We start from the raw sequence: 20,351 nt of genomic DNA, 5'->3' as shown, positions 1-20,351 counted from the left end.
GGGGCGCGAGATGATAAAATAGGCCAAGAGCTAGCGATACCGTGCTCTAGATAGTAAAGTAATATATATTTTCTAGGCGTGCAAGTGTGAATATGTGCGCTGTTGAATTTGGTTTCTGATGACGGACTTGTATATCTCAGCTTTGTAGGTTAGTAGCCAACTAACTTATCCTCCATGCCAGTGCTGGGACGATCCAGAGCTTTGGTTCTTTCGCCCGGTTCCGGCGTAACTTATAATATTGGAATGCCTGAAGACGCCATAGAGAACCCGAACAAGCCATAATGATTTACAAAAAAATATAACCAGCATGAGACAGTCCCAAATTTGACATTATATAGCAGCCTGTGTTTATTGTCGGGCAGACAGCTGTCTCTTTTATCCAGTACTAATTATATGCAACCTTACCCACCTGAGCAGTTACAGCTGGCCTAAAAGGTTCATCGTCGAAAGGTACTTTACTAGTACCCGAATCTACACATTTGACACGCTACGCATAAGGTACTCTCTCAGTATCACTCAGCTTCCCCTGCCTGCTGTTAGGCCCTCTTTATTTGGATCTTGAACCTCCTCAACCGAGCTCCAATCATTCACCCATCTTCATTCCCGGTTCTTTGCTTCTTCAGCCTTATCTCAGTATTGAGTTTATAACTGAAGCTCACCAAGTAGGTACAAGCTTTGCTCTTCTCTACCTCGATCGATTTAATTAACACCAAGCGAAGGCAACCGACCATCACCCCATTTTGCGCAACTGCCTAGGTACCATCGTCCGTTGCCTAAACGCGTCGTTGCCCATCAACCAACCCTCCTTTATATATAATCTAGGATTATCGTCAATCTTGCGCGCACCTTCAACGAGACAACTCAGTTCCAACTCCTCCCGACTACAACGCATATACCTTCCCTCGGCCAAAGCAATTCGCAATCGGCACCATGGCGGTTAATAGTCAGATGCACAACTTGACCACCCTGATCAAGCGGTAAGCTCACTGCGCCCAATTTGTTGGTCTCGCAAGCTGCGCAGGCACTGATTCGACTTAGACTCGAAGCTGCAACTTCTCGTCTCGAGGACATCGCTTCTGCAACCGATCCGCCCGCCGACGCCAATGTTCTGAACCAGGCGATACCCTCTCCCCTCAACCCCTCCTCGGCTGCTCCCCCTCCGGCTTCCATCCCCAAATCCGCAAAGCCCGAGCCTGAAGCTGAGCCGCTTCCTGAGTCCATTGAGGAATTCGATGCTTTCCTGAACACCTCCGTTGAGAATTATGTTAAGCTCAGTCACGAGATCGGCGGGCTTGTTGCTGAACAGGTACACACTCCATGCTGAGGATGGATGCAACAATCATGCCATGACCAATGCTAATTTTCTCTCCTATACTAGGCTTCCCTTGTCAAGACTGGTTTCCAGGAACAGCGCAAGTTTCTTTTGATATCGACCAAGGCAAAGAAGCCTGATCTATCTGGTTCCGGCATGCCCGTCTTCCAAAATCTTATTAAGCCAATTAACGAGGCACTTATGGCTGTCAACGAGATCAAGGACAACAACCGCCCCAGCCCCATGATCACACAACTGAGCACTGTTTCTGAGGGTATCATGGTTCTCGCCTGGGTCACTGTTGACACTCGTCCCTTTAAGCATGTGGACGAATGCCTAGGCGCGGCTCAGTTCTTCGGTAACAGGGTCCTCAAGGAGTACAAGGAGAAGTAAGTCATGCCAATTGGAAAACACAAACATATTTAACCAGGTGTCCAGGGATCCCAAGCAGATCGAGTGGGTTCAGAGCTTCTACCAGGTGTTCCGTGATCTTGCCGATTATGTCAAGCAATATTTCTCAACAGGTATCCCATGGAATCCTCAGGGGCAATCTGTCCAGGAAGTCCTACAGTCGCTGTCTAGCGACTCCGCACCCTCTCCTGCTCCTGCTCCTGCTCCTGCTCCTGCTCCTGCTCCTGCTCCTGCTCCTGCTCCTGCTCCTGCTCCTGCTCCTGCTCCTGCTCCTCCTGCTGGAGGAGCTCCCCCACCGCCTCCTCCCCCTGGGCCCCCTCCTGTTTTGGATATCAAGACACAGGAAGCCCCCGCGGCTGCCCCATCTGGCGGTTTGGGTGCCGTTTTCTCGGAACTCAACAAGGGCGACGCTGTTACCAAAGGCTTGCGCAAGGTGGACAAGTCTGAAATGACTCACAAGAACCCATCCCTTCGAAGCGGCTCCACGGTTTCTACTGGCCAGAGGGGTAAGAGCCCTGCTCCTGGCAAGAAGCCTAAGCCCGAGAGTATGCGTATCAAGAAGCCTCCGAAGAAGGAGCTTGATGGCAACAAATGGATTATTGTATGTGGCGTCCCTCATGAAGGAAAGTGACAGCAGCTAACCCAATCCAGGAAAACTTTGAGAAGGAAGCCGAGCCCATCGAAATTGAAGCCTCCTTGACGCACTCGATTCTTATCAGTCGTTGTAACAACACCACTATCATTGTCAGGGGCAAGGCCAACCAAGTCACGGTTGAGAACTCAACTCGACTCTCGCTGATCGTTGACACCCTTGTGTCAACCGTCGACGTTGTCAAGGCTCAAAATTTCGCTCTTCAGGTTATGGGTACCATCCCTACCGTTATGCTTGACCAGATCGACAGCGCACAAATCTACTTCAGCAAGGAAAGCATAGGAACCAAGGTCTTCACAAGCAAATCGGCGGGCATCAACCTTAACGTTATCTCTGGCGAGGACGATGACTACAGGGAGGTGCCTCTGCCCTCGCAAATCTGCTCTTACTACGACGAGTCCAAGGGAGACTTGGTCAACGAAATTGTGGCTCACGCCGGCTAATACAGAAGGCACTTTGGATCTGACAATGTAGGATTGGGATATTACCACAACCTTTCTGCCCAGGCTCTGGAGATGTGCTTAGACATACAATGGCAACCCAAGTAAATAGTGACTGTTTGGATTTGATAACCTTTTATTCATTTTTTTGGTTTCTCATGTCAATGCATGTCTAATCTATGTTTGATTTGCCAAAACGAAATCTCGCTCAATATCCAATATCCATTATATGCATTCCATATCTCTATCCTCTTATAGGAGGGCAGACACAATTACAGCTTGGCCTTGGGAGGCTCCAGAGTAGGTGTGAGCAACTCGCGCATATCGTTGGCAGCTTCGTTCAAGTAGTAACTCATGCGGTCGCTGCCGAGACCCTTGGATACGATGTTGAAGTTAAGACTATAATAGTTGTTAGTAAAGTTGGTTCACGTTTGGATTGCTGTCTTTACCTGTTCTCGTTGATCATGTATGCGATACCAAAGCCAGCGTCGATGACCTGACTCCAACCGTAACCGTTAAAGAACTCGGAGCTAAGTTGGGAAGTGGACAGGTGCCACGAGCTGGAATATCCGTATGCAGGGTCCTTGTAAATGGCGGGGACTTCTTGGCCAGCTTCAAGGAGCTTCTTGAGACCAAAGAGATGTCGGTCGACACCCTTGCCGTCGGATGCAGCAGTGATGTACTCGATATGGGCGTTGATTGCCTTGCGGAAAAGCTCTACACGTGTCTTGTCTTCGACGGAGGCATCAGACATGGCCTGGACCCAAGCGACAGAATCATCCGAAACAGTGCGGCATGTCTCGGTGCGACCAAGCTGGAAACGACGCGTGGCAGCGGACTCGTAAGTAGGTCGGCTCTTGCCGTACATCTTGAAGTAGGCGAGCTGGATGATCATTTGAACATAAGCGTCTGGCGAGCACTTAAACTTCTTAATGAGACCCTTTCCATAGCCTTGATAGGCCTGAACGGCAAGCTGATGCTTGCTAATGATATCGTTAAAGTCCTTTGTAGCACGATCAATTTCACTCTGGACTTCCTGGGTGATCTCAAACTTGACGAGCTGAGGTTCGGGTAGGTTTGAGCGGATGTTGGGGTCAGAGAAGTCGAGCTTGTTTCCGAAGATAAGATCGTTAACGTAGTCGTTGAGGCGATGAGTGGGAGTACCGTCCATCATAGAGTGTTCGCCCATGAATCCAGACGTGCCGTTATCGTTGATGATGAACTGCAGAGGCTTGTCATACCAGCGGTTGGCACCATCGCCGTGCCAGTACTGATGGGCACGCTCCTCGAGAGTGACGGGTGATGCGTCGTCAAGGCAAACCACGAATGAGGCTGACTCGATAGCCTCGAGCGCGTCCTTGTTCTTCGGGCTTGCCTTGAGCAGAGTATCACGAGCTTCCGTCCAGATGTCTCGGTTCTCTGAGGTGAGAGCGCCAACAGCAGGAACACGCTGGGCAACCTCGTAGACGTGCTTGAACTGTTTCTCAAGCTCTGAAGTGTTGAGCTGCTTTCCGTCGATCTCATGCTGAATCTTGAAGAACTGGTTCTTGCGAATAGCAATGATGTGCTTGTTCTCCTCGGGAGAGAACTTAACAGGATGGTCGGCAGGCTTGGCTGCGACTCGAGAGGCATTGAACATCCACTGGTAGCTATCCATGCAAATGGGCAGCTTCTTCATGTACTCTGGCTCGAGAGTACCACCGTCAACCTGCTTCTTGAATTCAAGGACGGATGTTGTAATCGCAGCAGCGCGCTTGGCTGGGTCTCGTCTTCGGCGGTCGTCTCGGTGGGAATAGAAGTAGCTGACATAAGGAACGACTGGGTCACGGTAGGAGAGGTAGGCGGCATCATTCCACCACTCATAAATCCAGTTCTTGGTGTTCGGGTCCTCACGCTTGGCCACGAGCTTTTCTTGCAGCTTCGAGCCTACGCCGCCAGGACGCACAAACTCGTCAACGGCCTTCTTGCTGGCCTCGTACTCGCTGGTAGACAGGAGAGGGTGAAGCGACTTTAAATAACGCTTGGCTGTCTCCTCGAGTGTCGGCACGGGCAATCGTGGAAGAGAGTCTTGCCATCGCAGCATTGGTCCCTTTGAATTGTTCTCAACATAACCTGGTTCATGATCGCGTCAGTATATCAAATCGGCTGCAATAATCGTATTGGGATTTCTCCTACCTGAAGAGGATGAGGAGCTGTTGGCTCGCTTAGCAGGAGACATGCTTAGAGTCTGCGCCTAAATTGACTCTGTTAGAAATTTGATCGGCCAGAAGATTCTTTGGTGAGTGAGATAAACAGAGGGAAAGTAGTGATCAAGTTTTGAAGTGAACGACCCATGCCGTCTGGGAAACAATATGGAGAAGTCGATCACAAGCGAACAATGGACCCCAGTCCCTGTCGCCCGCGAACTTGGCCATGACTCGTCGTCTGTCTCCCATGACAAGACATCCAGCCAAGTACTCTTGGTTCCAACCAAGGTCCATCGACATGTGAAGATGACCGTGACAAGGACAAAGGCGCATTGCGAAGTGAAGGACAGTGCTGACTTACGGCGCGTATCTTGGTAAAGTGACGGAAGCTGTTCCTTAAGGCGGGCGAGCGTGCTGAAGCCAACATGACCGACACGAAGGAGATACAACCAAAAAGAAGAAAGAGAAGCGAAGGCGACAGCCGGAAGGGTTGGGGTAGATATGTAGTATGAAGATATGACGATACCGTCGGCTTTCTATATGAGAATAGTAAGAGGGCCGGTTTCGCGCTTATTACTCTGGCCTCGGTTGAAGACGCGGCAATCTTTAGTTATAAAATGGAGACGATCTTAACCAGTTAGTCTTGTGCCTGGGAGTTGAAGCACGATACCAATCAAGGGTCTGGATGAGTGTTAGGCTATCAAGTCGGAGATTTGCTTGTGACGGGCGTGGAGACGTCATGTCATGAGTCCCCTCTCAAAAGCCTTGGGCCGAGGTACGAACCTCAAGGGCCGACGGGACGGATGACAAGGGGGGAAGTCTGGGGGCCCTGTGATAAGCTTGGTATCCAATCAGATATTGTAGATAGTCTCCAAGCCCACTATCACCGAGGCAATCGTCAAGTTAGGTATTGTCTGGGTTGGGTTGGGGTTTGGGGAAGACACTAGGAAGCTCACATAATTTCTACAACACTAGAGATATTTAATATTGCAAAATATTATAGAAAACTAGACTTCTATTCGACATTACTTCTACTACTTCACAATATAGACAAATCCCGCTGGCGAGGTAATGACTCAATTGCTCAACACTAAGCTAAGTCTTCCACTACCCCAGTTTATGATATAGCTTGGTCGCGGGGAAGTGGAGAGCTTTACTTCACCTCTATTCTGATAATTCTCAAGTCTCAAAAGTCTATTATGCTGTGCCACCTACATCTTATTCAACACGCGTTTAAATTAGTGTCCTTACCAGCTAGGAGATCATTTTCCTATGACATAAGATCTTGCCAGGCCAGAGTACTAATACTTCTGGGACTACACCCAGAACTACGAGACATGGCTATAGTTCTATAAGCGACTCGAGTAAGAGCCTGACACTGTGACTTTGAAATATCAATAATAGGCGTGTTCAGATTCAACAGAGTATTACATTGCACACGCACATGGAGGACTGGTAATAAATACCCGAGCTCATCGCCATTTGGTCTTATAACCGTTGGCCCGAGACGGTTGTCCGAACTCTGTCCGAACACCAAACCCTCGTTGCAACGTGTGCTGTTGGAGCATTCTGTTAAAGTCTGCACAAATGAATGCAACTCTTTCTCGGCGTGACCACTAATCTGTTTTGAGGGTGGCATATATAAAAGCTTGCCATCACATCTGCTAGACAAGATCAAGAATGATGATAAGTTAAGGAAGTGGTGTGAACAAATGTAAACATTCCAATTCGCCAATATCACAAACCATTGACTAAATGAGATACAGCCAAGCAACAAGAAAAAAACCAAGGCATCTATACCATGTAATAGTACACCCTTTCACAACCGATTACATCGAATAGCATGTCTGTGTCGATGGCCTATTAACCACCTGAATGACCTTCTTAGTCCCCAGCGTCAGCCACATGAGTGACTGCAGCTGTTGCTATCGCCTCTCTTATCGATATCATTTGTGCCAACCCCTGCTCTAGTGTGAGGCGTAAACTATTGAAGAAGCGTCAAGTCGTCGGGTAGTACCATTCGAAAGACGTCTATTCTTCGCACCCACCAGGCGCCGTGACTTTAAACCCAAATATTCTCCATGCCTCATTATCCTCAAGACAATCTTATTTTGTTGACCCTCAGTTTAGACGTTTATGCTTCGTAGCTCTTGATCTGACCATCGCTGCTAGGTGGGGGGACTGCCGATGCACCAGGGGCAGCCTGGAAGCTTAATCGGTCGCCCTCATTCATGGCCTCCTGAGCAAGTCGCATACCTTGTTCGCCTCCAACAGCCGCCGCAGCCTTAAGGCCCTCCTGGACATCCCTGACTCTGCGTCGGAATGTCAGTCGATCCAAGAATAGTTGCTGTCTGGCTCGTTCAAGCTCTCGTCGCTCTGCACGGAGAACCTCCTCCATCTCATCAAAGTACTTGAGCTTGAGCTCTAGCTTTTGCAGGGTTACGTTCGAGGCCGCAGAAACCAAGCGTGTCATTTCACGCTCCTCATGTGATGCGAATCCTGCTGCCCGAGCACCTATCGAAGCCAGAGGAATGGAAGCCAGTGCATTGGTCTTCGTCGTTGTGGTTGTCGTAGTGGTTGTGGTGGTAGTGGTCTCTTGTCGAAGGTCGATGTCCATTGAGTCGTTCTTGGCCTTGCTGTCGCCATTGGTCTGAGACTCATCGTCGGCCTTGTCGCCGTCTAGCTGCTTACGAAGCTTGCGCTTGAGTTCATCGGCAGACTTGCTAGCAGCAGCAGCCGTACTAGCAGGGTCGGCCAGACTAGCAAGGAAACCAACAACAGACATAACCGGATTATCAACTTGGCTGAAGGGAAGCTGTCCTTGCTGTGGGCCGAGCATGGACAAGCCAGTTGGTGCGTTGATGGGAGCTTCAGAATCCAGGTACTTCTCTTCGATATCGAGCTGCAGGAACTGAAGCACACACTCTTCTCGTGTACGGGTACCAACGTGCTCAGCAATCTCACCCCAGTCATCATCGAATCGTTCAAGACCTTCGAGAAGTCGAAGAATCTCGGCATCTGTCCATGGCGCGTCGCGATCAAGAGTTGATGTGTAAGTGGGGTTTTCCATCTTCACGTACATGCTGCTGTTATGGTTGGCAGGCAGACGACCTTCGGTAAAACAGTTGGGGCAAAGATCGTACTTGGCCTTGGGGTTGGCATCTGTATGGTTGCTGTGATAGTATATCCGGGTGCAGTCATTACCGCACTGGTGGCAATGAACCTTGGCAATAGGGGCTTTGATGGCATCCTCAGCACCAGGTACGCCGTTGGTGGTCGGGGTTTCGCCGTTTGTCTTGCCCTCGGTTTTGCTGATAAGAGAGCTTTTGGCATTGGCCTCGTAAATGTTTCGTCCAATTTCGAGATTCTGCTCTGCTTTGGCCGGAGTGGCCGCGGCTGCCTTTTGGTCAGTATCTTGGCTCTTCTTGCCCTCCAGGACCACAGGGTCAGCCGAGGGCTGCCACGCCTGGAGGCCACGGGGGGTGTCGCAAATGATCTTGAAGTGGCCAGTAAAAGGTGGCCCAACATGAGAGGGGCGCTGGTCGGCGTCGACCTATCCAGTGTTAGAAAGTGTAAAGATTGGTAAAGCGAGTAGCTTACCTGGTAGTTGATCAAGCCCCATTGCTCCAAAAAGGCGTGGACACGCATGATGGCGCAGACATCACCAGCCAAGTTTCTTCGACAAGCTGTGACTGTCAGGTACTCGACGGGGTTGAGACGATATGTGTTGATCATGAAGTCACGGTAGTCCTTGTAGACAGCAGGCGTTTTACTTCGGTTTCGGTTGTTGAAGAATTCGGCCATGGCCTTGCGTTCGATTTCGTGAATGGCGTTCATATCGAACCAGGTGCTGTAACTCGGTAGGACAATCGCGTGGGTTTGCGTCATAAGATGTTCACGAGCAGCGGACTCGACCACCTCCTTCGTCTTGATTTCTTGACCATCGGTAGCTGCAGCTCCATCTTCCTTGGGCTTGGTCTCATCAGACGGCGCATCGTTCATTTCTTCATCGCCACGAGCTAAAGGTATCAGCAAAGCGAGCACAAAGGTTCAAAAAATTCAATTACCAGGTGCAGGAGTTGTGCTGTCCTGTTTGATGGTTGCATCAAGACCTAGCCCCTCGGACATTTGGATATCTATATCCCATGAGTATTTTGTTTGGATAAGTAGGTAATTCACAATGCGCCCATACCTTCACTATCGCCAACGCCAGAATCTCCTTGCAGAGGAGGCTGGGCGAGAATGGGATTACTGTTGGGCGATGCGCCATTGCCAGGCGAGCCATAGGTCGCACTGTCATCCATCTTGGTGATGACCGTGGGCGATGGTTTATAAAAAGCGACAAGTCAATCGGAGGCGCGCGACAGAGACAATGCGCGACTGTGAGCGGAAAGGTTTATCGCGATTTCAACAGATGATTATTCGGATGTCGTCGTAGATTCAATGCCGCTAGCGTCGTGATGTTGATGGAGTCTTGCGATGAAATGGGTCGCGTCTTGGAGAAATTTTGGCGCGAACTGACTGGCTTCAGCTTCGTGACCATCTCGACGCGCAGGTCCAGGGGGAAGGCGTAGCATCACGTGATACAATCTTAGCTAATCAGATTCATTGCAATGGCAGGTTATTGAAAGCAGAGCTAACAAAACAATTGATATTAACTATCCTAACAGAACGAGCCTGAGAAAGATTCTAAGCATTGTATTTTATTCAGAATTGTTAAATACAGTACTAAAACAGGCAAGTGCATTACGGTCACTGACTTGGCCTCTCAGTACAGTAGGAAGCAATCTGTTGGATCTATACAAGCCCAAACATGTAGATCTCCGATATGGAAGAGAGAGCCCAAAGATATGCGATATACATGATTAAAACCTTGGGAAATAAACGTTGTTTACCTTGCTGAGGTAGAAAAAACAGTTATAAGTCTGAACTGTCATGTGACGCAACTTGAGCCGGTTCGGCATTCGAATCCACATGCCGCCAGTTCCCGGTCAATGACCGATGGCGGCGTTGAATTACTCGGCCACGACCTCGGCCCGCTAACAACCGTCGCCGACTTCACCTGGGCTACATCATCCTCCTACTCCTCGAGCGGACAGTTGGTTCGTCAATCTACAAATCAATCACGATTTCACCATGCTTCCGACCGCAAAGCGAGTTTTGGCAAAGCAGGCCACTGGCCTCATGGCGCGCGCGCACGCCTACAGCTTAGGCGCACAACGGCAACGCCTGGCATCAACCTTGGCAATTCTCGAGCAAAAGGATGGTGTACTTAACCACAGCTCACTAAGCGCCTTCACAGCTGCGAAGAAGCTGGGTGGAACAGTACACGGCTTCATCGCTGGTACTGGTGTCAAGTCTGTCGCTCAAGAGATTGCGAAGGCTGAGGGCGTTGAAAAGATCATCGCTGTCGAAAATGCTGCATACGAAAAGGTCCGTGGTACATTGGTTGACCTCGATAGCCATATACTAACTTTTGACAAAGGGTCTGCCCGAGACTTATGCCCCTCTTTTGGTTGAGAACATCAAGAAGGGAGGTTACACGCATGTCATTGCCGGCCACACCGCGTTCGGCAAGAGTGTCATGCCTCGAGTTGCTGCACTCCTCGATTCGCAGCAGATCTCCGATATCACAGCAATTGAGAGCGAGAATGTCTTTGTCCGACCGATCTATGCTGGAAACGCAATCGCTACGGTTGAGTCATCAGACTCTGTCAAGGTCGTTACTATTCGAGGAACTGCCTTCGCTTCTGTTCCACTTGAGGGAGGTTCTGCCGCTGTTGAGGATGGTGTTGATTCTAAGCCAGAGTCACCTACCGAGTGGGTGTCAGAGGACCTAGCCAAGTCCGACCGCCCTGATCTCTCTACTGCCCCCCGTGTTGTGTCGGGTGGTCGTGGTCTCAAGTCCAAGGAGGACTTTGACAAGATCATGCTGCCTCTTGCCGATGCCCTCGGTGCCGCCGTTGGTGCGTCGCGCGCTGCCGTTGACAGTGGCTATGCCGACAACAGTCTGCAGGTGGGTCAAACGGGCAAGGTAATTGCTCCTGAGCTATACATGGCTGTAGGTATTTCGGGTGCTATCCAACATCTTGCGGGTATGAAGGACAGCAAGGTCATTGCCGCCATTAACAAGGATGCCGATGCCCCCATCTTCCAGATTGCCGATGTCGGTCTGGTTGGTGATTTGTTTGAAAAGGTGCCAGAGCTCACTGAGAAGGTCAAGAACTCATAGATGTCTATAATGTACATAGTATGAAGTACAAAATGATGTAATATACAAACAGTTAAATGTTCTACCATGCGTTGATTAGTCGAGGACTGCTAGCATGTCCTCTGTTCTTGTGAACTTTTCTCTCTCTTTCCCGATCTTTTGCCCACGCTCTCGCTCCGCGCGGTCGATCTTTCGCCAGTCATCCCACTCAACAGCTCGACAAGTTGTTGGTCCAGCGTCCTGTCGCAAGCCCTCCCATCCAGTAACGCTACCATTGCCCGAAGTATTGAGAAACTGTCCCCCCGAGAGCCAGTCATGAACGATCGCTTCACCAGTCGTAAATGCATCTTGCATCGTCGATGCAATAACTCCAGTGGGTCCATTCTTGACCCAGCCGGAGCAGTAAACTCCGGGGACTTTTTCGTTGTGGGCACCTCCAGCATGCGTATCTGAAACCATCCTCGTTACTCTACCGAGGCCATCGTTGTCGACAATTCCCCGTCGGTCATCAAATTGGATGCCAATCTCAGAAAACCCAGGCAGAGCGATTGACTTGTATCCTACGGAGCGGAATACAACATCGGATGCTAATAGTGTAGTCTCCCCTGTGGCTTTGACTGATGACTTTGGGTCAAAGGGTGATGCGAGTTCCGTAATGTCGAACTCGGTGCTTGCGACTTTGGATGGATCGTTCTGATTCCCGAGGAAATGTTTCGGCGAAAGACAGCTATCGAGAGACCATGTTTTAGAAGCAGCGTCATGAGGGGTTGATGAACCCTTGACTAGCACTTCCATCAGTCTCTTTGAGGCACGTGGTAAAGTCTTGATATTCTCGGGAATCAATGACCGATTCAGAGGCGCGAATGCAACTTCATTGAGATTCATCAGTTCTCGTACTTCCTTGATAGTGAATGAAGCCTGAAGAATTCTCATTAGCATCGTCTACAGGCTTATTGGCTTTAAGGGACCATACCTGCATTGGCCCCCTTCTCCCAACGACATGGACTCTCTTGATCCGACTCTGAGATAAAGTTTCTAATGCTTTTTCCGTAATGTCTGTCTTCTTCAGAACGTCAACGTCCTCCAAGAGCATTCTTGCGACATCAAGCGCAACATTTCCCTGGCCGATGACAACGGCTTCCTCGGCTTGTGTTAAATCTAGATTGAGATCGGAGCATCCAGGCAAGCCATTGTACCAGCCCACAACCTCCCGTGCCGAGTGGATGTTGCTAAGGGTGGACTCGCCTGGGATTCCCAGCTTTTTGTCCTCTGATGCGCCATATGCGAAGAGCACAGCATCATAGTGTCTCATCAAGTTTTGAAGCTCTATCGTGCAGTGCTCGGAAGAATGGCCAGGAAGACCAATGGAGACATTCCCGACAAAAGAGAAATTAGGCTGCGATGCTATCTCATCAAACTTGTCCTGACAATTCTGTGTGGTGGTGTAAGTCACTACCGGGGGTTCGTATCATTTTCTACAGGGTAACCACCAACCTTGACCTCAGGATGGTCGGGAGCAACACCATGACGAACTAATCCGAATGGCACTGGAAGACTCTCATACATGTCTACTTTCACTCCTGGAACTTTCCCCATTACTCGATAGGCGGTATAGAATCCGGCCGGGCCAGAGCCCACCACGGCCATCCGAAATGGTGCATCCGGAGATCTCGGGCCAAGTCGAACCGTCGACGAGGAGAAGTGTCGCTGGGGAGAGATCAGCCGGAATGAGTAACGAAGCGCTTCAAGGCGACCCGGGCGTCGCACTATTGAAGAAGCCATTTCCAAAGAGGATGTGACGGGACAGAGACAGAGACAGAGATACCATGTAAGAGAGACAAACCAATGAATGACTGAGAAGTGACTCTTTAACTCAAAGTTAGTAAGTTAGTACTAAACAGAAACTAAAACACGAAGAATACTGGGTCCGTCTATCAGGCATTGGCCGTTACAGGGCTTGGCCTCTGAAGCGCCAGGATGAAGTGGGCTTGTTGCTCTGCCAACAACGGCCCGCCCCCAGCATTCCTTGATGTACACATTTCGTCAGACACTGGACCCGATAAAGGTGCCCAGGCCTGATGCAAGCGACGATATTGGGTGATTGTTCTCAGACACCGAGTCCGAGACCAGACCATAGACCCTCCCTCCTTCTCTCGCTTCTCAGCTGTAAATATCTCGGGTAACAATCGCATTCTTTTGACGACTCGTCTATCGCAGCTCATCTGCGAAACCCTGCCTTTCTTTCATTCCAACCAAACGAGCAATTGGATCGTCATTTTCATTCTTTTCAATTCAAATCACTCTTGCGCAAATCAGAGCGCAACGCGCTGCGACAATTCGCACCAATGCCTCCGTCGCAAGCGCCTTTTCTTTACAGCGCAGTCCAAAACGACTCGCGCTTCCCAGAGCCCAAGTTTGATCCCAAAGCTGTTACAAGAGCAAGCTGGACTGCTCCAAAGCCGCGAAAGAAGCAGAATGGACCTCTTGTTTCGTTCAACACACATCCTGAGTGAGTACAGGCGCTATACCGCAGAGATTGTGTCCAATGCTGACCTGACCTGTCTCAGCATGCATGAGGTGCTCACCTACAGAACCAATGAATATGCTTCTATGAGCCCACGCAGCAAGAGCTTCATCAAATGGCTTCGACATGGACAGTCCGTACTACGTGTCCTACAACTTGTTGCAGGTCTTGGCCTGCTCGCTCTTATGATTCTCATCGACAAGGTGCCTACCATCGAGGGCTGGGTCATGAGAATTACTGTAAGACTTTTCCATGTTCCTTCATAGTCGATTGACCTGACTAATATGCGCAAACAGCCCGGTATTGTGGTGATACACTGTATCTATGGCATCTACCATCTTTCTCGTGACGCTGCAGGACGCTCACCTGCCTCTTCCGCATCTTATCAACTCTTTAGCGGTGTCACTGACCTCGGTGTTGTGCCTCTGTACGCTTTTGGTGCCATGTCAGTGCGTACCAAGAGTGAAGTTTGGATTACTCGACTCTCGGACCAAGCTCTGATGGACACCTTCAAGCCTGTCCTCTTCTACACTTTTGTCTCAGCAGGTGGCCTCCATCTCATCAGCTTGGCCATTGCAGGCTGGTTGGGTTTCATGTTCCGCAAGATCAGCTTGATGCCTCCTGACATGAACCCTCTTGAAAGTCATTTGACTGCGCGACCTAAGCACAAGAGAAACAAGTCATCTGTCACGACTACCAGCACAATGGACAGTGACCACCGACTTTCATCGCCTCGCAGCGTACGCCGAGAGTCTCTTGTTCCGCAAGAAGGCATTCACGACGGCATTGAAGCGCCGCGGGTGATTCCTTTCAGCCACACTCGCAATGGCTCCAGTACTACAATCGGTACCAGAGACTCTCGGAGCAGATACCCACCCAGTCCTCAGCATCAAAGACCTCCCACGACTCCTCGCCGTGAGCGCCGCGATTCTGCCACATCAAGGGCGACGACACGCACTTCTGCTACCCGTTCGGTTTACTACGATGCATACAGTGAGATTCCTCTTGATGAGCAGTCCGCCTCTCGTCCATCAAGCAGCTACAACAAACATAGCCAGCCTCGCCCAGCAAGGTTCACGGAGACTTGGAAGCCTACTGACTCGCTCATCTCTCGAACAAACCAGCGTAACCGTGAAATCGAAGCAGCAAAGACGAGTGCGGCCAATCGCCAGAACAAGTCTTATGAAGCCTTGACTCAACGGTATTATCACGATGGTTCTGATTCTGAATACGGCGACGAGAACAACCCGCATTATGACCTGGGTGTTGATCATGAAAACCTTCGACCTCATCCTCTCCGTCTGAACCCTCCATCCGAGAAACGAGAACGCGCCTCTCCTCCTCGAGCCAAGATGCCCTACTTCCCGTTCAATGATTCGTTGACGGATATTAGCGCCAACGCAAGACGCGTGAGCGCGAGCAGGGACATCGCCGACGAGAAGCCAGCTTTCGCTCCCCAAAACCGCCAAAGCTCTATTCAACCCGAGTCTGCCTTCTACGCCAGGTCATACGGCGAACTCACCAGCGGAAACTCTCCTGTCATGATCGGTAACGACAGCCGCAAGGTTTCGACAGGCAATGATTACAACCAGCATTTCTCACCAGCTTACGGACGTCGTAATGTCAGTGGCAAGATGGCGGAGGAAGGAAGAGCGGCGGGAAACAAGTTTTCATTTCTTGATGGACGCAATCCGCTCGCAGAGAAAAAATGAGAGATTTTGAGTTTTCATGTTTAGGAATGCATTGTTGAATGTGTAATTGTTGAACGATCTGGATGGGATAAGGTATACCAATTGGGAGGAACGGCGTGATTAAGGATCTTATGTAGTTTAGGTAATTTCCATGTTTTGCTAATACAAAATTCTCTAACTGTACGCAACCAGTCTATATCGTGCTATTATTTACCGTCCATGTATGCCTGCCAGGAGACCGAAGGGCTCTGCCAGTTGTCGTCATTCCACCCCTTCGAGTCCCACGAGTCTAGTCGACACAAGTGTCTCATTGTAGGGCGGCCGTGAGGGCAATTCCAGGGCTTGTCCAACTCCGCCATGTGACGTACTAATGTTTCCATCTGTCCATGTGTTAAAGCCTTACCAATCATTACACTACTCCTACACGCTCTTGACGCGAACATCTTCCTAACCTTGGATGGGCGAGGAATATGCTTCGACTCTGACGATTCTTCACCAAGCAATGCTATGAGCTCCTCGAAGTCAGCGAGGGAGAAGGTCACCTCGCGACTCATGGGGAGAGAAAGCACCTCGCAACGTGAGCCCACGGGTTCATCTCCACTCATGTCAACATGTACTTTGAACCCGTTGGCTTCGATTGCAGGGATGTTTTGTAATACAATCTCTTCTTCGAGAGCTGTCAACTCGAGCCTCTTAGGGTGAACTAGTCGCTGAGACTGTACTGTTTGGATCTCCTGCAATCTCTCAAAGTTGTACTTCTCGTCCGTTGCATGTTGGTCAATGATAAATAGCTCATCGTTGTCAGCGGCCTCGAGTTCTTCACCCGACCTCACACTCGCTGGACGGCTTGCAATGATAAAACCCATATTGAATTGGCCCGCTATTCTCATTCTCAAGAAGTCTTTGCGAGCTATGGTGAGAGACAGCTTGTCTTCCGCATTAGCGGCAGCGAGATCCGTCACCGCATCCTCGTCAGCCTGAACGTCTCTATTTGAGGGAAGACCATTTGCCCAGGATTTCAACTCTGATTTTATGAGGCTCTCACTCGTCTGTAAAGTCTGGAGAAGCTGAGCCGTGGAATCCTTCTTTCGTACACTAGACTTGGAAGCTTGAATCCTGTGATCCATGATGGCAGTTGCGCCTGGGTTTGGGGAGGGAGGACTGTCCGGCGAAATATTCTGTGCTATTGGCTCTTCCATTGCCTGATCGTCAGGTTGTGGCGCAGCTACTTTGGAGGCAATATTCTTATCCCCATCTGCACTTGTGGTAGAAATGTCACTGTCTGATTCTTCGCCGTCAGATTCTGAGGCTATTGAGTCGTCAGACACATTGGCGCCCGGTTTTTCGATGGAAGGCTTCTCCGCGTCTGTCTTTCTACGTCCAGCGGTAAATCTTTGTGTCAAAGTACTCCCGAAAGAGGGCTTTGGATCGTCAACCTCCATATCGTCGTCAGTAGCGACACCTGCTTGTCCATCTTCGTCGTCAGTGGAGTTTGTGACCTTTTCCAATACTTCATCTCCTATGATGATAGTTGTCTCTGGTATCGTCCTGGTCCGAGGCGTTTTGCTCGGACTAGTATGTGTAATCTCGGGTTGCTCTCGTCTCAAAGGTGTCGTGGTAGGAATCTGAGGTTCTCTCTCAGCCAAAATAACAGGAATGGTTGGTGCTGCAGAAGAATTATCTTTGATGACAGAATTCGCTTTGAGCTGTTTGTTGAAATCTCGAACAGGTAGTGACTTTTTGACAACGTTTTCATCAGGTTCTGATGGTGGTGAAGGACTCCTGATAAATAGGCTCGGTTCCCCTCGTATGGCAGAAGGAGTCGCATCTGCTGCCTTTGGTGCTTGGTAGCCTCGGCTTTCTGGCCTCTTGGCTGACTTCCTCTCAACCCACCCACTGATCAGATTCTGACTGCTGGCGTTTATTTCCAACGACCTTGAACCGCCAACTCTTCTTGCAGCGCCAGAAGGTACCTTTGATGGTGGTGTGTCTTCACTACTATCCTCGTCATCCGATCCAGGATTGGAATGTGAGTTATCAGGCGCCTTTCTAGGAGTGACATGAAGGGGTTTGAAAGGTGTATTGACAGTTGGTGTTGCCTTAGTACGACTCTTCAATGGCATAAGCTGAGATGTAGGGACTGTGTAGTCTTGGGAATCGAAGAGATCCGTGAGCGAAGTGCGCAGATTATCGAGGAGTTGATTTTGATCATGTAACATTATACTTCTTTTATCAGGACTGACATTGACATCGTACATGTGTGTATCGAGCTGAATATCAGCTAGAATGAAAGGTGTTTGCGTGTTGTTGTAAGATTTGTACACTTCGTTGAATGCTTTTGCAAACTGGGGTAAGCCACAAGGCCTGCCGTTCACAAAGAACATTTGGCGATCCGGGGTTTGACGCCCATCTCCGTGAGAAGGTCGGGAAACGTAGCCCACAACACGGACTTCTTTGGATATAGAACCAGTGTCAGATTCAACTCGTAGAGCTGGGCTGACAGTAGAAGGTTGCATCTCGAGACATAAATCGAGCGGCACCAGAACCGTCATAGTTTTTGCCCCAAAGATATTGATGATATTTTCCCTTGTTGTAGGGTTGCCCTTGGTTGAGAACATTTGTACTCTCTTTCCCTTTGAGGGCTGCTGAGATACAGAGAACTTCATATTGGTTTGGATACAGGCATACTGGCCAAGGAGAGCGATCACCTTGTTCCACTCTCGTTTGATATTACGTTCAAGTTCACGACGACGAACAGGTAGGTTGTGGAACAGACTCTCAACGGAGACGGTGGTACCTTTTGAGGCTGCAACAACAGCTGTCCCGCTTAGCTTTCCAGACGGCTCGAAGCTGAGCTTGGTCCCCTTGGGAGCCTCGCCTTGCTGACAAGTCGTGATGCTGACAGTGGACAGAGCGCACAAGGAAGCTAAAGCTTCGCCACGGAATCCAAATGTCTCCAACGTGGCTATATCAGAGTATGATGAAAGCTTTGACGTGTGGTGTTTGAGAGCCACAGAGGCATAGTTGTCAGGGGCAATGCCAGATCCATTGTCAGCCACCTCGATAAGGTCAAGTCCTTGATTTTTGAAGCGAACATCTGAGAAAGATACGTTTAGTATAGTTCGATGGTATTTGCCGATGGTTGATCGAGCTAAGTATTTGCATGCTCACCTATGCTTGTTGCGCCGGAATCAACGCTGTTCTCCACCAGTTCTTTAACAACAGAGCAAAGATCAACGATAACCTGCCCGGACTGTATTTGATGAACCTATCCAAGTCAGTTATGAGACGCGAGCTAGGCCTGCTAGGAAGAGTTACTGTGCGTCCATCAATCTGCTTTATAGTAGCCATAGTCGACGATTCACTTTAGGATGACCGTGAATAAGTTGCAGCCAATGTGATTGAGATCATCGAGACCTTGGCAAAACAGTGATCCCAATATCATCTAGAATTCGACGGGCGATGAGATACAGCTGACTGCATTAGTTCTTGTAAGTTCGCAGCCAAATCATGAAGAGCGATCTGTAGTATGCAGTGTTTACTTCATTTACTGTTCAATGTAAGTTGCTATCCATGCACTGCCGTAATACATACAAGGATTGGGTGCAACCAAAGCTAATAAGTATGCACCTACAAAGGCTGGAAAGTAGTGATTTACAGGCTGGAGTAATGCAGTTAACGCATATGCATATAAAGGCTAGAAGAACTCCTGAGGGACAATACTAAAATACCAGGTAGGCGAGTAGCTATTATTGGTGTCCATGGAAATGAATATCTAACAGATAACTATTCTAATAACTTTCTAAAACTGCACATGTTAATATTGCCGAAATTGTCATAGGACTGATGGGCCATAGACCTGAAATTCATACTTATTTCTCGGCAAATATACCTAGTAGGTACTTATCCATGAATGGCGTCTTGATCTCGTCATTTCCAGAGGTTGAAGGGAAAGCGCTGTCTGAGAGGATCAAACCAACGAATGGGATGAAAGTGAAGACTTAACTTGACCTATGAAAACCGCTACTTATACGGCGTGCGTGCATCGGAACGACCTAGACGCCAAAGCTTAGATCATTGTTTAGGTTGATCTACAGTGAGCAACCCATGCTGAACAAAGCCTGATACTTTCTTCTATACTCTACATCTTCTAACTGGTAAATCGTTGCTAAAGCTCTTGACCATGTATGCATTAATCATCCAATTCTGAGAGTCAACCGTTGATCGATCAATGTCTCACGGAAACATCGGGCGTTGTGTGAAGTTGAAGGGAGGCCAGTAAAACAATACTACTGCACCTACTTTAACTACCAATGCTAACTGTAGCAAGCACTGACTTCACAAAGAGATCAGCGCCGATTGTTGGTCACAGTTTCGATACGCAAAGCATATCAAGAGTTTTAGCTTTTGGTTCCAAGCTATTGCCAGGCCAAGACGGAAGACGGGCTTGAGAGGGACGCTACTTGTGCCCTAACAGGGAACTAAGAAGGGAGAGGCGTTGACAACGCAAGGCTGCTGGCAACTGTATGGGCTATCAGTAAAGTGACGCAGATCAATAAATTGGTGGCTGCTGATATCTGTGGCATACATGGCGTTGTACGCTAGAAGCACCCGTATCATTCAATGAACTTGTTTGTTGTACTTTTCTGCACGTAGTTCAGCCACTTGCTAATACCCTTTGCATCGATAGGTTAGTAGTAAATAGCCAAGATGCTGCCCGGCAGCCCAGCCCGAGAGCATGGATTGCAAACGTTGGTCTATCCAAAACGTTTTTTTCGTCTTTCTGCAATGAAATTAGTCTATGATATGGCTGCAGGACATCCCTGTAACATTGGATGAAAAAGAGGATGCGCCATTGGAATCCCTGACAACTTGGTCTTTTAGTCCAATTGTTGGGGATATCTTCTTGAAAAAAGTCGGGATA

The 20,351-nt window shown here is 49.2% G+C and overlaps 7 protein-coding genes across 7 annotated transcripts; 3 read left to right on the top strand and 4 right to left on the bottom strand.

Annotated features, from left to right (window-relative positions):
- Nucleotides 1–473: 473 nt before the first annotated feature.
- On the top strand, nt 474–2,956 carry EDB82DRAFT_456917 (adenylate cyclase associated N terminal-domain-containing protein). Its single transcript, XM_025730350.2, has 6 exons — nt 474–662; nt 720–977; nt 1,039–1,306; nt 1,379–1,701; nt 1,751–2,324; nt 2,375–2,956. The coding sequence occupies exons 2-6, from the start codon at nt 931–933 to the stop codon at nt 2,816–2,818; spliced, it is 1,656 nt and encodes a 551-aa protein (XP_025589484.2). The 5' UTR covers nt 474–662; nt 720–930; the 3' UTR covers nt 2,819–2,956.
- Nucleotides 2,957–5,659, bottom strand: EDB82DRAFT_487321 (acyltransferase ChoActase/COT/CPT). Its single transcript, XM_025730351.2, has 4 exons — nt 5,363–5,659; nt 4,991–5,048; nt 3,265–4,927; nt 2,957–3,214 (listed from the first exon to the last, which is right to left on the bottom strand). The coding sequence occupies exons 1-4, from the start codon at nt 5,426–5,428 to the stop codon at nt 3,088–3,090; spliced, it is 1,914 nt and encodes a 637-aa protein (XP_025589485.1). The 5' UTR covers nt 5,429–5,659; the 3' UTR covers nt 2,957–3,087.
- A 1,228-nt stretch (nt 5,660–6,887) lies between these two features.
- On the bottom strand, nt 6,888–9,530 carry EDB82DRAFT_54647 (SWIRM domain-containing protein). Its single transcript, XM_025730352.2, has 4 exons — nt 9,194–9,530; nt 9,069–9,137; nt 8,602–9,020; nt 6,888–8,554 (listed from the first exon to the last, which is right to left on the bottom strand). Exons 1-4 carry the CDS (start codon nt 9,303–9,305, stop codon nt 7,136–7,138), a joined length of 2,019 nt encoding a protein of 672 aa, XP_025589486.1. The 5' UTR covers nt 9,306–9,530; the 3' UTR covers nt 6,888–7,135.
- A 439-nt stretch (nt 9,531–9,969) lies between these two features.
- Nucleotides 9,970–11,297, top strand: EDB82DRAFT_487314 (uncharacterized protein). The gene is made up of 2 exons (XM_025730353.2): nt 9,970–10,434; nt 10,487–11,297. The coding sequence occupies exons 1-2, from the start codon at nt 10,138–10,140 to the stop codon at nt 11,231–11,233; spliced, it is 1,044 nt and encodes a 347-aa protein (XP_025589487.1). The 5' UTR covers nt 9,970–10,137; the 3' UTR covers nt 11,234–11,297.
- Nucleotides 11,298–13,101, bottom strand: EDB82DRAFT_487312 (uncharacterized protein). Its single transcript, XM_025730355.2, has 3 exons — nt 12,707–13,101; nt 12,186–12,644; nt 11,298–12,130 (listed from the first exon to the last, which is right to left on the bottom strand). The coding sequence occupies exons 1-3, from the start codon at nt 12,992–12,994 to the stop codon at nt 11,309–11,311; spliced, it is 1,569 nt and encodes a 522-aa protein (XP_025589488.2). The 5' UTR covers nt 12,995–13,101; the 3' UTR covers nt 11,298–11,308.
- Nucleotides 13,102–13,303: 202 nt separating this feature from the next.
- Nucleotides 13,304–15,541, top strand: EDB82DRAFT_54537 (uncharacterized protein). The gene is made up of 3 exons (XM_025730356.2): nt 13,304–13,721; nt 13,780–13,975; nt 14,033–15,541. The coding sequence occupies exons 1-3, from the start codon at nt 13,558–13,560 to the stop codon at nt 15,446–15,448; spliced, it is 1,776 nt and encodes a 591-aa protein (XP_025589489.2). The 5' UTR covers nt 13,304–13,557; the 3' UTR covers nt 15,449–15,541.
- Nucleotides 15,542–15,562: 21 nt separating this feature from the next.
- EDB82DRAFT_456902 (uncharacterized protein) lies at nt 15,563–19,031 on the bottom strand. Its single transcript, XM_025730357.2, has 3 exons — nt 18,746–19,031; nt 18,599–18,695; nt 15,563–18,524 (listed from the first exon to the last, which is right to left on the bottom strand). Exons 1-3 carry the CDS (start codon nt 18,776–18,778, stop codon nt 15,634–15,636), a joined length of 3,021 nt encoding a protein of 1,006 aa, XP_025589490.1. The 5' UTR covers nt 18,779–19,031; the 3' UTR covers nt 15,563–15,633.
- Between the last annotated feature and the right edge of the window lie 1,320 nt (nt 19,032–20,351).

This window comes from Fusarium venenatum (genome assembly GCF_020744135.1).
Source record: "Fusarium venenatum strain MPI-CAGE-CH-0201 chromosome Unknown EDB82scaffold_1, whole genome shotgun sequence".
NCBI classification, from domain to species: domain Eukaryota; kingdom Fungi; phylum Ascomycota; class Sordariomycetes; order Hypocreales; family Nectriaceae; genus Fusarium; species Fusarium venenatum.
This window is presented reverse-complemented; position numbering and strand designations above follow the sequence as displayed.

Excerpts from the sequence above, each read along its gene's own strand:
- EDB82DRAFT_487321 (XM_025730351.2), bottom strand. The coding sequence starts at position 5,428 with ATGTTGGCTTCAGCACGCTCGCCCGCCTTAAGGAACAGCTTCCGTCAC. Across the intron at positions 4,928-4,990 it reads CAGCTCCTCATCCTCTTCAG|GTTATGTTGAGAACAATTCA; the intron begins GTAGGAGAAATC and ends ATCATGAACCAG. Across the intron at positions 3,215-3,264 it reads TACATGATCAACGAGAACAG|TCTTAACTTCAACATCGTAT; the intron begins GTAAAGACAGCA and ends CAACTATTATAG.
- EDB82DRAFT_54647 (XM_025730352.2), bottom strand. The coding sequence starts at position 9,305 with ATGGATGACAGTGCGACCTATGGCTCGCCTGGCAATGGCGCATCGCCC. Across the intron at positions 9,138-9,193 it reads TGGCGTTGGCGATAGTGAAG|ATATCCAAATGTCCGAGGGG; the intron begins GTATGGGCGCAT and ends CATGGGATATAG. Across the intron at positions 9,021-9,068 it reads CAGCACAACTCCTGCACCTG|CTCGTGGCGATGAAGAAATG; the intron begins GTAATTGAATTT and ends TGATACCTTTAG.
- EDB82DRAFT_487314 (XM_025730353.2), top strand. The coding sequence starts at position 10,138 with ATGCTTCCGACCGCAAAGCGAGTTTTGGCAAAGCAGGCCACTGGCCTC. Across the intron at positions 10,435-10,486 it reads AAAATGCTGCATACGAAAAG|GGTCTGCCCGAGACTTATGC; the intron begins GTCCGTGGTACA and ends CTTTTGACAAAG.
- EDB82DRAFT_456917 (XM_025730350.2), top strand. The coding sequence starts at position 931 with ATGGCGGTTAATAGTCAGATGCACAACTTGACCACCCTGATCAAGCG. Across the intron at positions 978-1,038 it reads TTGACCACCCTGATCAAGCG|ACTCGAAGCTGCAACTTCTC; the intron begins GTAAGCTCACTG and ends GATTCGACTTAG. Across the intron at positions 2,325-2,374 it reads ATGGCAACAAATGGATTATT|GAAAACTTTGAGAAGGAAGC; the intron begins GTATGTGGCGTC and ends AACCCAATCCAG.
- EDB82DRAFT_487312 (XM_025730355.2), bottom strand. The coding sequence starts at position 12,994 with ATGGCTTCTTCAATAGTGCGACGCCCGGGTCGCCTTGAAGCGCTTCGT. Across the intron at positions 12,645-12,706 it reads CCGACCATCCTGAGGTCAAG|AATTGTCAGGACAAGTTTGA; the intron begins GTTGGTGGTTAC and ends ACCACCACACAG. Across the intron at positions 12,131-12,185 it reads GGAGAAGGGGGCCAATGCAG|GCTTCATTCACTATCAAGGA; the intron begins GTATGGTCCCTT and ends AGAATTCTTCAG.
- EDB82DRAFT_54537 (XM_025730356.2), top strand. The coding sequence starts at position 13,558 with ATGCCTCCGTCGCAAGCGCCTTTTCTTTACAGCGCAGTCCAAAACGAC. Across the intron at positions 13,722-13,779 it reads TCGTTCAACACACATCCTGA|CATGCATGAGGTGCTCACCT; the intron begins GTGAGTACAGGC and ends GACCTGTCTCAG. Across the intron at positions 13,976-14,032 it reads GCTGGGTCATGAGAATTACT|CCCGGTATTGTGGTGATACA; the intron begins GTAAGACTTTTC and ends ATGCGCAAACAG.
- EDB82DRAFT_456902 (XM_025730357.2), bottom strand. The coding sequence starts at position 18,778 with ATGGCTACTATAAAGCAGATTGATGGACGCACA. Across the intron at positions 18,696-18,745 it reads AGCAGATTGATGGACGCACA|GTTCATCAAATACAGTCCGG; the intron begins GTAACTCTTCCT and ends TGACTTGGATAG. Across the intron at positions 18,525-18,598 it reads TTCCGGCGCAACAAGCATAG|ATGTTCGCTTCAAAAATCAA; the intron begins GTGAGCATGCAA and ends TATCTTTCTCAG.